We start from the raw sequence: 15,835 nt of genomic DNA, 5'->3' as shown, positions 1-15,835 counted from the left end.
TAGCGATTCGTCGGTAGTCGGCAGTTGATCTGATGTCAAACATGAGTTTCATAATAGTGCTTAGTTTATTTATTTTCGTATTTCTGATTTTCCTCGTGTTAATATGGCTAAGAAATCGAGAAAAGGACAGCATTTGTATTGTAGTGTTGGGAGACATCGGGAGAAGTCCTCGAATGCAATATCACGCGATTTCTTTTGCAAAAGAAGGATTTTCTGTACAACTTATAGGTTATCCTGGATCGGCACCTTTGAAACGATTTCGCGAATTTCCCAATGTTAAGATCAACTATCTCAAGCCCCCTCCAGATTTAACAAACAGTAATGGACATTCCTAATAAATAAATAATTTCTTGAAATTGGAAATACCTTAGTTTGATAATGTTGAAAGCGTTGAAAAGTTATGCGACATAACCTCAAATTTCCATAATATTCTTGATTTTCAGGCTTGAATCGGACTATTTCCTACGTAATAAAAGTGTTATGGCAATCTGTAACTCTTTTCAGTGTACTGCTTGTTAAATGTCGTTCCGGAAACTTGATGCTGCAAAATCCACCTGCGATACCGACGATTCCGATTTGCTGGCTTTACTGTCGTATTTCAAAGACGAAATTTACAATTGATTGGCATAATTACGCATATACGTTGATGGCCTTGAACCAGGGGGAAAAACACTTTTTGGTGAAATTGGCCAAATTTATTGAAGCACAGTTCGGCCGAAAGGCTGATTATAACTTTTGTGTTACGAAAGCTATGAAGGTTGATTTGGAAAACAGATGGGGCATTGAGTAAGTTATTTATTTATATTTATTTTGTACAAAATCTGACCTGTTGTTTTTTGGTAGAACATTTATTTTGTATTCTTTTTTTACTAATAAATTTAACTTTGGTTATAAATTTTTTTTTTTGAAAATTACTTTTATAGATTTTTCAAATTCGTTGTTTTTTGGTACACATTTTTTTTGTTTCCTATTTTCCAGGTTAAAAATTCACTTGTTTGATTGAAAATTTAACTATTTTTTGAGACTTTTTTTTGTTTTTAGTTAAAAGTTCAACTATTTTTCATTCAATATTTTGTTTACTAATAAATTCAACAGATTGTTTGAAAATTTAACTATTTGCTTAAAAATGAATCTTCTTGGTTTAAAAAGTCAAATGTATTTGTTCAAATTTGTTGTTTTTCGGTATAAAATTAATTTTCTAGGTTGATAATTCATGTTTTTGATTGAAAATTTAACCATTTTTTTTAATTCCTTGTTTTTTGGTTGGCAACTAAACAATTTTATTTTTACTTCAAACTTCACCCTTTTTACTAGAAATTCAACTATTTGGTTCAACATTCAACTATTTTGTTAAAAATTTATTTTTTGGTTGAAAATTTTAAAATATATTTTTTTCAAATTCGTTGTATTTTTGGTTGAAAATCAACTGTTTTATTTTTCTTTCAAAATCGATCTTTTCTAGTTACAAATTCAACTATTCTTTGTTTTTCATTTTATTCATTATATATTATTATATATATTTTATATTTATTTTATTTTTTGCATTTTTTGTTCAACTATTTGATTTAAAATTGGTTTTTTTGTTGAAAATTTTAAAATATTTTTTTCAAATTCGTTGTTTTTTGGTTGAACATCAACCGTTTTTATTTTTTCTAAAAAATCAATCTCTTCTAGTTACAAATTCAACTATTTTTTGTTGAAAATTTAAAAATATTTTTATTCCCAATCGTCGTTTTTTTATTGAAAATCAACTGTTTCATTTTTGCTTAAAAATCGATCTCTTTTAGTTACAATTTATTTATGTTTTTTGGTAGAATAGTATTTATTTTATTTATTTATTCTTTTACGTTAAAAATTCATCCTTTTGATTGAAAATTTAACTATATTCTGAACATTTTTTGTTATTTGGTTAAAAATTTTATTTTTCATCAAAAGTTGTTTTTTGATAGAAAGCTAATTTTTTAGGTTGAAAATTCATGTTTATGATTGAAAATTTAACCATTTTTTTATAATTCCTTGTTTTTTTGTTTGAAAACTGAACAATTTTATTTTTACTTAAAAATTGATCTTTTTTTAATAGAAGTTTAACTATTTGGTTCAAAATTCAACTATTTCGTTAAAAATTCATTTTTTTGTTGAAAATTTTAAAATATTTTTTTTCAAATTCGTTGTTTTTTGGTAGAAAAGTATTTATTTTGTTTTTTCATTCTGTTACGTTAAAAATTCATCCTTTTGATAGAAAATTTAACTATATTCTGACCATTGCGTGTTTAAAAATTGCAATATTTTATTTTGGTTTAAAAAATTGATCTTTTTTAGTCACAAATTCAACTGTTTGATTGAAGAATGAATCTTTTTCTTTATAGAAAATTAAATTTCTAGTTTAAAAATTCATATATTTGATTGAAAATTTAACTATTTTATTGAATATTAGTTTGGGGGGGGGGGTTGAAAGTTTAACATATGTTTTTTAAATTCTTTTACGCTAAGAATTAATCCTTTATGATTGAAAATTTAACTATTTTCTTAACATTTTTTGTTTTTTGGTTAAAAATTTTAATATTTTATATTTCTTTAAAAATTGATCTTTTTTGGTCACAAACTTAACTATTTGGTTACAAATTTTATTCTTTCTTTGAATTTCGTTTTTTTTTATAGAAAATTAAATTTCTACGTTCAAAATTCATATTTTTGATAGAAAATTTAAATATTTTATTGAAAATTAGTTTTTTTGGTGGTTTGAAAGTTTAACATATATTTTTTAATTTCTCGTTTTTTTTTGTAGGAAATAGTTCTAATTGTTTGAAAATTCATCTTTCGTATCAAAAATTCAACCGCTTGGTTAACAATTAATTTTTTTGGTAGAAAATTTAACTAATTTTCTTTTAATTTTACAAACTTATTTTTGTAGGTTAAATAATGAATTTACATGTTTGAAAATGTAACTTTTTTTAAGTTATTTTTCTTGTGGAAAGTAATTTTTTTTCTTAAAATATAACTTATTCCAATTGAATATTCCATAGTTTTAGTTGAAGTTATTTTTATTATTATGGTTAAAAATCGCATCTATTTGATTGAAATTTTCTCTTTTTTGGTTAAATTCAAATATTTTAGATATAAAATTAAAATCCTTTTTGGTTGAAATATAAAATATCACGTTTTTTCTTGAGAATTCATTTATTTAGTTAGATATTTCTCATTCTAGTTGACAAACCTTTTGTTTGAAATTTAACTATTTGGTTAAAAATTCACTTTTTTGTTGAAAATTTAAAAATATTTTTTTTCAAATTCATTGTTTTTTGGTTGAAAATCAACTGTTTTATTTGTTCTTCAAAATCGATCCCTTTTAATTACAAATTGAACTATTTTTTGTTGAAAATTTAAAAATATTTATTTCAAATTTATTGTTTTTTGGTAGAAAATAAATATTCTAGGTTAAATGTGCATCTTTTCAATTTAAAATTTAACTATTTCATTGAAAATTAGTTGGTTTTTTGAAAGTTTAACTTTTTTTAATTAGTTAATTTTTAGTGGAACATAAATCTTCTTGTTTGAAAATTCATTTTTTGTTTCGAAAAAAAACTAATTGGGTAAAAAAATTCATTTTTTGTGTAGAAAATTTAACTTTGTATTTTCATGCACTTTGTTTTTTTTTGGTAGAAAAGTATTTTTTTTTAAATTTTTATTCTGTTACGCTGAAAATTCATCCTTATGATTGAAAATTTAACTATATTCTGAACTTGTTTTGTTTTTTGGTTAGAAATTTCAATATCTTATTTTATTTCAAAAATTGATCTTTTTTGGTCTCAAATTCAACTATTTGGTTGAAGAGTGAACCTTTTTCTTTATAGAAAATTAAATTTCCAGGTTAAAAATTCATATATTTGATTGCAAATTTAACTATTTTATTGAAAATTATTGGGGGGGGGGGTTAAATGTTTAACATATATTATTTTAATTCTTTTGCGCTAAGAACTAATCCTTTTGATTGAAAATTTAACTATTTTCTTTTAATTCTAGAAACTTATTTTTATAGGTTAAAAATTGACTTATTTTAATCAAATATTCCATAGTTTTAGTTGAAAATTCATCTATTTCGCTGAACAATAATTTTCTAACTTCAAATTTAATTCTTTAAGTTTTGTTTTCAAATTCGTTTTTTTTATAGAAAATTAGATTTCTAGGACAAAATTCATATTTTTTATGGAGAATTTATTTATTCTATTAAAAATTAGTTTTTTTAGGGTTTGAAAGCTCAACATATATTTTTTAATTCCTTGCTTTTTTTCAGGAAATGATTCTTAATTATTGAAAATTCATCTTTCGTGGCAAAAATGCAATCGTTTGGTTGAAAATGCTTTGTTTTTGTTGAAAATTTAACTTTTTTTAAATTCTAGAAACTTATTTTTATACGTTAAAAATTGATTTTTCATGTTTGATAATGTAACTTTTTTTGTGGAAAGTAATTTTTTATCTGAAAATTTAAATTATTTCAATTGAATATTCCATAGTTTTAGTTGAAGTTAATTTTATTATTATGGTTAAAAATCGCAACTATTTGATTGAAAATTCCTCTTTTTTGGTTAAATTCAAATATTTTGGATGTAAAATTAAAATCCTCTTTGGTTGAAATAAAAATGTCGTGTTTTTTGTAGAAAATTTAACTATTAAATTTTCTATTAAGAATTTATTTCTTTGGTTGAAATAACTGTAGTTAAAAAGTAGGTTTATTTATCGAAAATTCATCTTTTGAGTTGAAAATTGCACTATTTGGTCAAACATTTATATTTTTGACTGAAGACTCATCACTGTGATTTAAAATTAATTTGTTTGGCTAAAGATGTAACTATTCCATTTTTGCTTCAAAATGTATATTTTTAGTTGAAAAAAATTTAATTTTTCTGAAAACTTTTGTTTTAAATTTACTTTTCTAACTGCAAATTGAACTATTCTAGTTTTAGTTTGTAAATTTATCTTTTTTAGTTGAAATTTTTTTATATTTTATTGAAACCGTATCTTTTTTTTGTAGAAAATTTATCTTTTGGGTTTAAAATTAAATTATTTTGTCGAGAATTAATTTTTTTGGTTTAAAGTTTTTTTAACTAAAAATGTAATTTTTCTATTTTTGGCTAAAAAATCATTTTTCCTTATAAAAAAGCAACTATTTTGTGATAGTTGGAATTAAGAAGTAAGTGGTGTTGCAATAAAAATAAATGTTTACATTCTCAACATAATGAGAAGGTATTGTTTAATTTTAGAAAGATTTACGTGTCTAAAAATGTTACATCTTTTATCTTGTTACTCCTTCTATAAAGATGAAATGATATTTTTTATTTTTCGAAAATTTCTAATGCATTACCGGAAAGTAATGATGGAAAAATAGTTTTTTTTCCTATAATACTTTTTCATGAAGTGTTACATTAAGACTATATTTTCCATTATTTTTAAAAAAAGACGACTGTCATCAGGTGTAATTTTTTTTATTTCATTTTTATTACATAATAAGTACCTATCGTTGAATTTTTAAAAGGAATTTCTAAGTTAATTATGGACCCTATTTTTTATTTCTTATAACTACCACACTTTAAACTTTTTTTAATTTTTATATTTATTTCTGAATTTAATTACACTGCAATTTATAATCTTTACAAAAAAGGTTTGATTAATTAATTTTCTTTTTCTATCCCTATAATTCTAAAAATTTCCAAACTTATTTTAGAACCCTTCTAATTCATTTGTCAGCGAGAAGCGCAGCAGCGCCGCCAGCGGATTAATTCCATGTTGGACTGTTAAAACCTATTAAAAAATGAGTTGCCTGGGAACACATTTTCCATAAGTACACTTACCGAAAACTCTTATTTTTAATTCCTCCAGTTCACGTTTGAGGTATTTTAATGTTGCGTCTTTTTTTTGCACAATTTTAATTAACTTGTCGCGTTCCATTTTGAAATTTCTAATGCCCACACAAGTGGTGACAGAGAAAGTTAACTTGGTTAGGTTCAACGTTATTCAATGCTTCGAAAAAATGAAGTACGATAATCGCCGGTGGCGCCTCATAGCGGGTATTTCGAATCCCTAAGATAATTATAATAATAATTTTAAAATTAATTTAAAAATCAAATCATAAGAAACCAGAAAATAAAAAACAAAACTATATAAATAATTTTTAGAATAATTATTATTATATTTAATAATTATTTTTTCTCTTGGTTTCTTCGTAAAATATTTTTTTTGTACTGAATTAACAGTAACATAATAAAAGATTTATTTTAAGTTTACAGTAGTATTTATTGTAAATTGTTAGACACATTTGCCAATAGTATTGGATATATTGTGTATAAGGGGCCGTCCATAAACAGAAATATTAATTTAATTTTTCAACTATAAATTTTCAACCCGAACACTTGAATTTGAAACGAAAAAAAAGTTCATACTCAACGAAGAAAGATGCATTTTCTACCGAAAGATGAATTTGTAGAGAGTTGAATTAAACGAAAAAAAAGGAATTTCGAACAAAATAGCTGTATTCTCAAAGCAAAATGATGAATTTTCAATCAATAAAATGAAATTTTAACCAAATATTTTAATTTTTAACTAAAATAGATATACTTGGAAATGAAAATCGAATCGTTAAGTTTTCAGTAAAAAAATTAATTTTTAACAAAAAAAAAAGGAATTTTTAACCAGTTGAATTAAAGCAAAAAATAAAATTTCTTAATCAAGAATAAAGTGATTGCATTTTTATTGAGTAGAATTAATTTTTGATAAAAAATACGGAGTTTTTACAAAACAGTTTAATCTTATACCATATAGTTAATTTTTCAAGACAAAAAGGTGATTTTTTCCGTAGACAGTTGAATTTTCAACCTGAACACTTGAATTTAAAACGAAAAAAAGTTAATTTCAAACAAGAAACATTACTTTTCTATCATAAATGATGAATTTTTAATAAATAAAGACGAATTTTAAACCAAATAGTTGAATTCTCAACTAAAAAAGATAATTTTTTAAACAAAAATGAAATGGTTAAATTTTCAAATAAAAAGTTATTTTAGTTCCTTTATTTCCTTAGCCGAAAATTCAACTACAATCTTATAAATTCTTTTTTCAGTTACAAATCCATTTTTTACCTGAAAATGTAACTATTCCATTTTTGCTTGAAAATTTATATTTTTTAATTTCGAATTCAACTATGTGGTTAAAAATCAATTTTATTGTTAAAAGTTCATCATCTTAGTTAAAAATTCATTAATGGTTCATTCATTAATTGTTCATTTGAGTTAAAATTTATTTTCTTGAGTTGAAAATTTAACTGTTTTTTTGAAAATTGTTTTTTAGTTCTAATTTTTTTTAACGAAAATTTACATTTTCCAATTTTGCTTGAGAATTTATCTTTTTGCTTTGAACATTAGTTTGTTTTGGTTGTAGATTCAACTAATTGATTAAAAATTCCTATTTTTTTGTTTAATTCCAATTTTTTTGATAGAAAATAAAAATATTTTTGTCGGAAATATAAACTATTACACTTTTTGTTGAAAATTAATTTTTTTCATCGAAATTCCAGAATTTTGTAAAAAAAATCATCTTTTGGTGGAAAAAATATTTGTTTGGTTGAAAATTCTTTTAAAAAGTAAAATAGACTTGGAACAAAAAATTTAAAAAAATTCTAATATTGAATTGGAACAAAAAATTTTCGAAAATAATTATATTTCGGTTTTAGAATAAGAAATTTTTGAGAAAAATGATCATTTTGAGTTAAAATAGAAAAGATTCTAAAGCAATTATATGTAATTCTGAGTTAGATCAGAGAGTTTTTGAAAAAAAATTAAAATTAAGATCTGGAAAAAGGAATTTTCCAAAAGGATTGTAATTCTTATTTGGTGGAGGAAATTTTCAAGAATAATTATAATTCTGACTTGGATTGGAAAATTTTCAAAAATAATTATAGTCCAGAGTTAAATATTTAAAAAAGAATTATAATAAAGTATAATTCTGACTTGGAACAGTGCATTTTTTTCTTGCTTGAAAATTAAACTCTTTAGTAGAAAATTTATCTTTTTGCTTTGAACATTAGTCTGTTTTGGTTGTAGATTCAACTAATTGATTAAAAATTCCTATTTTTTTGTTTAATTCCAATTTTTTTGATAGAAAATAAAAATATTTTTTGTCGGAAATATAAACTATTACACTTTTTGTTGAAAATTAATTTTTTTCATCGAAATTCCAGTATTTTGTAAAAAAAATCATCTTTTGGTGGAAAAAATATTTTTTTGGTTGAAAATTCTTTTAAAAAGTAAAATATTTGGTTGAAAATTCATGTATTTTGTTAAAAATTATTTTTTTTAGGGTAGAATAATCTTCTTTAAACTGAAAATGTAACTATTCCATTTTGGTTTGAAAACTTATCTTGTTTAATTGAAAATTCAACTAATCAGCTAAGAATTAGCCTTGTTGTTGTTAAAATTTCATAATTTAAATTTAAAATTCGTATTTTTTGGTTTAAATCAACTATTTTTGACTGCAAAGCAAAATATTTTTTGTCGGAAATATCAACTCTCTCACTTTTCGCTGAGAATTTATTATTTTTTAATTGAAAAATGATTATTTGGTTGAAAATTTAACTATTTTTTTTAGAATTTATTTTTGCTTGGTTCAAAATTAACTATTTGAACGAAAGTTTCTAGTAATTTTTCATTCTGTTTAGACTAAAAAATAATTGTTTTTATATAGAAAGCGATAATAAATGTTTAATAATAATATAATCATTTTTGTTATTAATTTAATAAAAAAAGTTGAAGTAGCTTTTGAAAATTGAAAATTTTCGTAATATTTTGTTTAGAAATTCGTAATCTTCTACAAAAACGTATGAAAAATTATAAAAAACTAGACCTTCGTTTTGAAATATTTATCATTTTAGTTGAAAAATCATTTTCTATGTTAGAAATATAATTACTTGGTTGAAAGTTAATCTCCTTTGTTCAAAATTCATTTCTATGGTTGAAATATGAGCCATTTGATTTAAAACTTTTTTTTTGAGTGCAAAGCAATTTTTTTTACCGAGTATTTAACTTTTTAAATTTGTTTATTCTTTGATTTAAAATTATTTTGTTTGTTTAACTGAAAATTTAACTATTATTCTAGTTTCATATGTCATTATTTTAGATAAAAGTTCATCTCTTTGGTTGAACATTCATTTTTGACTAAAAATGTAAGTATTTAGATTTTGGTCAACAATTTATCTTTTTTAGTAACATTCCTTAAAATCGATTAGAATTGACTGGATTAATAAATAAACAGGGTGGCTGCCTTTTAATTAGTTAAATTGTTATCTTTTAAATTATAATATTATTCAGTTTAGAATACGTAATTTAAAAAACTTTCACTTCAAAAATTTTCCCTTTTAGGTTTTTAATTTGTAAGCGTCAAATTTAATTTAAAGAATTTAAAAATGCAGTATAAAACACTTAAAGGATTAAAAAGTAGAAGCGCTTAAAATCGAAGATTTTTGATAAAAAGCATTTTTAGATGCTCAACTGTACATATAAATTAATAATTGATTTTAAACTTTAAAATATGCTTTAAGATTTAAAAACTGCACAATAATTGATTTTACTAAACGATTCGGAAACAGTTCAACATTTTAGAATTTTCATATTTTAATTCTAAAAATTCGTCAACTGTTTCAATTGGAAAGTCTTATTAGTTAAAGCAATTTAAACGTTCCATTAAAACTTTATAAACTATTTTCAATTTTTAAATAATTTCAAAATAATATATTCATAACCAAAGGCTTTTAATTAAATTCCAGATATTATTTCAGTTTAAAATATTTCATTTTTAAACCATTTAATTTGAAATTGTTTAATTAAGAAAAAGAGCAATTACTTAATATTTAGAAATATGTGACTGTTCATTCAAAATCAATCATTAGAAATTTATTATTAAAAACAAAAAAATATACTTTGAACGTTACAATTTTAATTGTTTTATTTTTTTAAATTAATTTGTAATTCAAATTGTTGAATTTCGATGTATAAATAACAATTGAACACCTTTTTTTTAAATTCGAGTGAATTGAAAAAATATTTAGAATTTAAACAAATTCAAAATTAATAAAAAATGGAAATAATTTTAATTAATTTAAACGAAGTGTCCTACGTGTACCTAGAAAATCCGTCTATTTGTACCAAAATTTCGATGCAAATAGTCCACGGCTCAATTTGAAAGCAACTGTAGATTTGGCAGATTTTAAACAAAAAATGCAGAAGTTTTTAAGAATTTTGAAAGGCTTTAGACGAATAAAAAACATTTCATAGAAAAACGGAAAATGATTTTTTAGTTTGACAAATTAATTTTAAGAAAATATTTTAAAATATTTAGAAAAATTTTAAATATTGTCAAAAATCAATGTGGAAGTTCTTATGGGAATTTTTTTTAATTTGGCAAGATATTATAACAATGTTTAGGAACAATTTTAGCAATAGTTCAAATCATTTTAAAAGATGTTTAAAAGTTCTGAAAAAATAAATAATTTAAAATTTTAAGAAATGTACAAAGACATGTAAATGTTTCAAGATTTTGAAATAAAATTTCGAAGCGTTGTAAGGGGGTTTAAACAATTTAAAATAAGAATAGTTTAACTTTTAGTTTAAGAAGTTGTCAGTTTATTAATAAAATGTATTGGTTCTATTTTTAATTTCTCTGAATACCAAATTTCTGAATTAAATTCAAGAGTTCCACTTTGAGTGCTTTAATTTTCAGCTTAGTTATTATTGCTACAAAAGGAAAACATTTTGACTTTAGAGTTCGATTTTTTAAATTTCTATGACCTTGAAAAATTGTTGCGAACCGGGAAAAGCCGGGATATGACCTGGATTTTTATCTTTGATTAAAACGGCCACCCTGAATAAAGCTTATGAATTTTTTTGAAACTCCTCTGATCTTCATTTCAGTTTTTACAAGAAAATTATAAAAATAATAATTTTTTTTACAGAGCTAAAGTTTTGTATGATCGTCCACCGGAACGTTTCCGGCCAATAACAGTTGAAGAGAAGCACGCATTATTTGTAATACTCAGCGACGTCTATGAAATATTCAAGGGCGAAAATGATTCTTGTACAGCTTTTACGGAAAGTTTACCTAACCGTGATATTAGAATGCGCTCAGATCGACCAGCATTGCTTGTATCAAGTACAAGTTGGACTATAGATGAAGATTTTTCTATTCTTTTAACAGCACTTGAAGGTAAATTTGAGAAATTTATTAACAAGGTGTCTTCTGGACCGGGAACAGCGAATTTTCGAGAAAACTGATTATTTTCGATTTGGAATAGGGAATTTTTGAAAATAATTATAATTTTCAGTTGGTTCAGGGAATTTTCGAAAAGCATTTTAATTTTTGGTTAGTTCAGGGAATTTTCCAAAAGAATTAGAATTCTAATTTGCAAGAAGAAATTTTCGAAATTAATTATAATTCTGACTGGAATCGGGGAATTTTAGAAAAGAGTTTTGATTCTTATTTGGAACGTGGAATTTACGAAGAGTTCCGTATGAATTATAATTTTTCCATGGAACTAGGATTTTTCGCAAAAAATATAATTCTGAATTGTACATAAATTTAAAAAGAAAGTTTAATGAAGTATAATTCTTACTTGTAGTAGTGAATTTTCCAAAAGAATTATAATTTTTAACGGGGCATTTTCGAAAACAATAATTATAATTCGATTTTATAATTTTGAGCTGAAACAGGACATTTAAAAAAAAAATTATATGTAATTATAAATTAGATCAGAGAATTTTTGAAAAATAAATTATAATCAAGATCTGAAAAACAGGAGTTTTCCAAAAGAATTATAATTATGACTTTGATGAGAAAATTGTCGAGAATAATTATAATTCAACTTGGAAGAGGAAATTTTCGAACAGAATTAGATTTCTGATTTTTAATGGCAAATTTTTCGAAAAGAATTTTAATTCGAAGTTATACTTTGGGCTTAAAAAAGTAGTATAATAAAGTATGATGCTGACTTGGAACAAAAAATTTAAAAAAATTCTAATATTGAATTGGAACGAAAAATTTTCGAAAATAATTATATTTCGGTTTTAGAATAAGAAATTTTTTAGAAAAATGATCATTTTGAGTTAAAATAAAAAAGATTCTAAAGCAATTATATGTAATTCTGAGTTAGATCAGAGAGTTTTTGAAAAAAAATTAAAATTAAGATCTGGAAAAAGGAATTTTCCAAAAGGATTGTAATTCTTATTTGGTAGAGGAAATTTTCAAGAATAATTATAATTCTGACTTGGATTGGAAAATTTGCGAAAATAATTATAATCCGGAGTTAAATATTTAAAAAAGAATTATAATAAATTATAATTCTGACTTGGAACAGTGCATTTTTCAACATAATTATAATTTTTTTTTAGAATAGGGAATTTTTTAAATTAAATAATTATAATTCGGTTCTGGAACAAGGAATTTTCGAGACAAATTATAATTTTTAGAAAAAAAAAAGAAAATTTTCGATAGAAAGTGTATGTAATTCTGAATCAGATCAAAGAATTTTCGAAAAGGAAATTATGATTCAGATCTGACAGAAGGAATTTTACAAAAGGATTTTAATTCTGACTTGAAAGAGGCAATTTTTGAACATAATTACAATTCTGACTTGGAATAAGAAATTTTCGAAAAAAACTTTAATTCGGATCAGAGAGTGTTTGAAAAAAAATATTATTCAGATCTGGAACAAGAAATTTCTCAAAATATTTATAATCCTTACTTGGAAGAAAAAATTTTCAAAAATAATTATAATTCGGAGTTTAATATTTAAAAAAGAATATTTAAAATATTTAAAATATATTTAAAATATTTAAATATATTAAAATATTTAAAAAAGAAGTATAATAAAGTATAATTCTGAGTTGAAACAATGAATTTTTCGAGAAAATTATAATTTTTCCTCGAAAATGGGAATTTTGGAAACGTATAACTATAATTCGGTTTTAAAATAAGAAATTTTTTAAGCAAAACTATAATTTTGAGTTGAAACAGAAAATGTTTAAAATCAGAAGAATTATAATTCTAACTTTGAAGATGAAATTTTCGAACAATTCTGGCTTAATGGAAAATTTTCGTAAAGAATTTTAATTCAAAGTAATACTTTTGGGTTTAAAAAAGAACTTTAATCAGCTATAATGCTGCAGGGTGCCTGGTAACCTTGAAAACCTTGAAAACCTGGAACTCTCTTTGATTTTTTTAAACCTTTAAAACCTGGAAATCTCCTTAATTTTTTCACGAAACCTTGAATTTTAATTATTCTTTTTTTTCTTTGAAAAAAGTAATCAACGAAATAATTTAAATAATTCCAACGCATTCACAAAGATTTTAAAACTTTCAAGAGATTTTAAAGATTGCAAAAAATTTCAAAGATTTTAAATAACTTGAACATTCTTTAGGAGATGTGTTAAAGATTTTATAAAACATTCATAAAGATTTCAAAACAATACGAGAATTTCAAAGATTTCAGCAAAGGTGCAGTACACCAGATTTCAAACAATTTCAAAGACTTTAATTGATTTAGTAAAAATGTTTGACAAGATTTCAAACGATTACAAAAGATTTCTTAAATATTTTAAAGAATTCTTAAGGATTTCAAAACATTTGAAGAATTTCAAAAATTACAACAAGGGTACAATTCGCCAGATTTCAAAGATTACAAACATTTAAAAGGTTTTTGATGATTTCAAAAGGTTTTAAAAAATTTGAGAAGATTTGAAAAGATTTTAATAATTTCAAACGAACAAAAAGATTTGACGAACAAAGATTAAAGAAACATTTTTAAAAATATTTCAAAGATTTGATAAAGGTTTAAAAAAATTTCATAATGTTTTCGTAGATTTCAAAGCTTTCCAGATTAAAACCAATTTCATAAAGATTTCACAAAGATTTCAAAGATTTTAAGAATTTTAAAGATTTTACAAAAGCTTTGAAAAATGGCAAAAGATTTCTCAAAGATTTCACCGAAATTTCAAGCTTTCACTAAGGTTTGTAATACTTCGCAAAGATTTCAATCATTTTTAAGATATTACAAATATTTAAAAATATTCTTAAAGATTTCATAAAAACGAACTATGTTCGCAAAAAATTAAGAATTTGTTTTGTCCAATAAAAAATGAAATGGCTCATTTTTTACGTGTATGACAAACGTTTATTTCATTATTCGATGTAAAAAAGGAGACCTGGAAAATTTTGATTTCTTGACCTGGAAAGCCTGGAAAAGACATTGAATTTTGTTCCTAAGAATCGCTAGAAACCCTGTTCTGGCTTGGGACAGTGAATTTTTTTAAAAATTGTAATTTTGTCTTGGAACGGCGTATTGTCGAAAAAATAACTATAATTCTGTCTTAGAATAAGGAATTTTTTGAGCAAAATTATAATTTCGAGTTGAAACAGAATATTTTCCCAAGCAGCTACATGTAATTCAGAATTTGATAAGAGAATTCTCAAAAAATAAATTATAATTCAGATCTGGAACAAGAAATTTGTCTAAAAAAATATATAATGCTAACTGGGAACATTGATTTTTTTTTAAGCATTAAGATTCCCAGTTAGGAATTGGAAATTTAAGAAACAAGTGTAATTTTCAGATCGGAAAAATAAAAAAAAAATTTACCTGGAGAAAACCGGAATTTAAAAATAATTCGTGGAATAGAGACTTTCATTAAATATTGTTAAATAACTGATAATGACTCAACAGTATAATTAAGTTTATAAACATAATTATTAACTTTTAGTTTACGAATCTGCTTGCTTCGAAAATGAGTTGAAACTTCCAAAACTGATTTGCGTTATCACCGGAAAGGGACCGCTAAAAGAATTTTATACTGCGTTGATAGATCGAAAAAACTGGAAAAACATCACTGTCATCACACCCTGGCTTGACAACGAAGACTATCCCAAAATTTTAGGTAATTTAAATATCAAGTAAACAGTAGTGTACACCTATTAGATTTTAATATTTTTGCATTTTAATATTTTTCTTCTCATGAATCTAGGAAGTGCAGACTTAGGCGTGTGTCTCCACAAATCATCGAGTGGTTTAGATTTACCGATGAAAATAGTGGACATGTTTGGTTCTGGTCTTCCTGTTTGTGCCTTCGACTTTGAATGGTAATACGAAAAAATATTTAAAATGATATAATATAAATTTTATTATCCCTAGAGGGTGGCTTTTTTAATAGAGAAAAAAAATCTTGTTCTTTCTTTTGTTGAAAATTCAATTACTCTTGTTAAAGATTCATCATTTTACTTGAAAATTAATCCTTTTGATTGAAAATTCAATTATTATAGTGAAGGATTCATCATTTTACTTGAAAATTCATCTTTTTCGTTTCAAATTCAATTTTCCAGTTGAATATTCGTCATATTATTTGAAAATTCATCATTTTATTTGAAGATGTAACTATTTTCTTGAATATTAGTTTGTTTTTTTTTTAGTTGAAAAATGTGTTTTTTTTTTAAATGAAAATGTAATGTATCCAACTGAATAGTCAGTTAAATATTCCATTATTGTAGTTAAAAATTCATCTATGGTTGAACATTAATTTTTTAAACTATAAATTAAACTATTTATTTTTTGGTTGAAAAAGTGTCTTTTTTTTTAGTTTAAAATTCGTCTTTTTCTGGTAGAAGTAAATATTCTTGGTTGATAATTCATCTTTTTGGTTGGAAAGTAAATTATTCTGGTTAAAAATTCGTCATTTTATTTGAAACAATTTTAAACAATTTTGTTGCAGAAAATTCATCTTTTTGGTAGAAATTAATCCTTTTGGTTGAA

General features: G+C 23.3%; 1 protein-coding gene across 1 annotated transcript in view; it reads left to right on the top strand.

Annotated features, from left to right (window-relative positions):
* LOC117170008 (chitobiosyldiphosphodolichol beta-mannosyltransferase-like) overlaps nucleotides 1-15,835 on the top strand; it is a 62,883-nt gene continuing 47,048 nt past the window's right edge. Inside the window, exons 1-5 of the mRNA XM_033356523.1 lie at nucleotides 1-318; nucleotides 444-786; nucleotides 10,994-11,244; nucleotides 14,793-14,966; nucleotides 15,054-15,168. Coding sequence (XP_033212414.1) covers nucleotides 33-318; nucleotides 444-786; nucleotides 10,994-11,244; nucleotides 14,793-14,966; nucleotides 15,054-15,168 — 1,169 coding nt within the window. The 5' untranslated portion in view covers nucleotides 1-32. The remainder of the gene's footprint in view (nucleotides 319-443; nucleotides 787-10,993; nucleotides 11,245-14,792; nucleotides 14,967-15,053; nucleotides 15,169-15,835) is intronic.

Source organism: Belonocnema kinseyi, chromosome 3, assembly GCF_010883055.1.
Source record: "Belonocnema kinseyi isolate 2016_QV_RU_SX_M_011 chromosome 3, B_treatae_v1, whole genome shotgun sequence".
Lineage (NCBI taxonomy): Eukaryota > Metazoa > Arthropoda > Insecta > Hymenoptera > Cynipidae > Belonocnema > Belonocnema kinseyi.
This window is presented reverse-complemented; position numbering and strand designations above follow the sequence as displayed.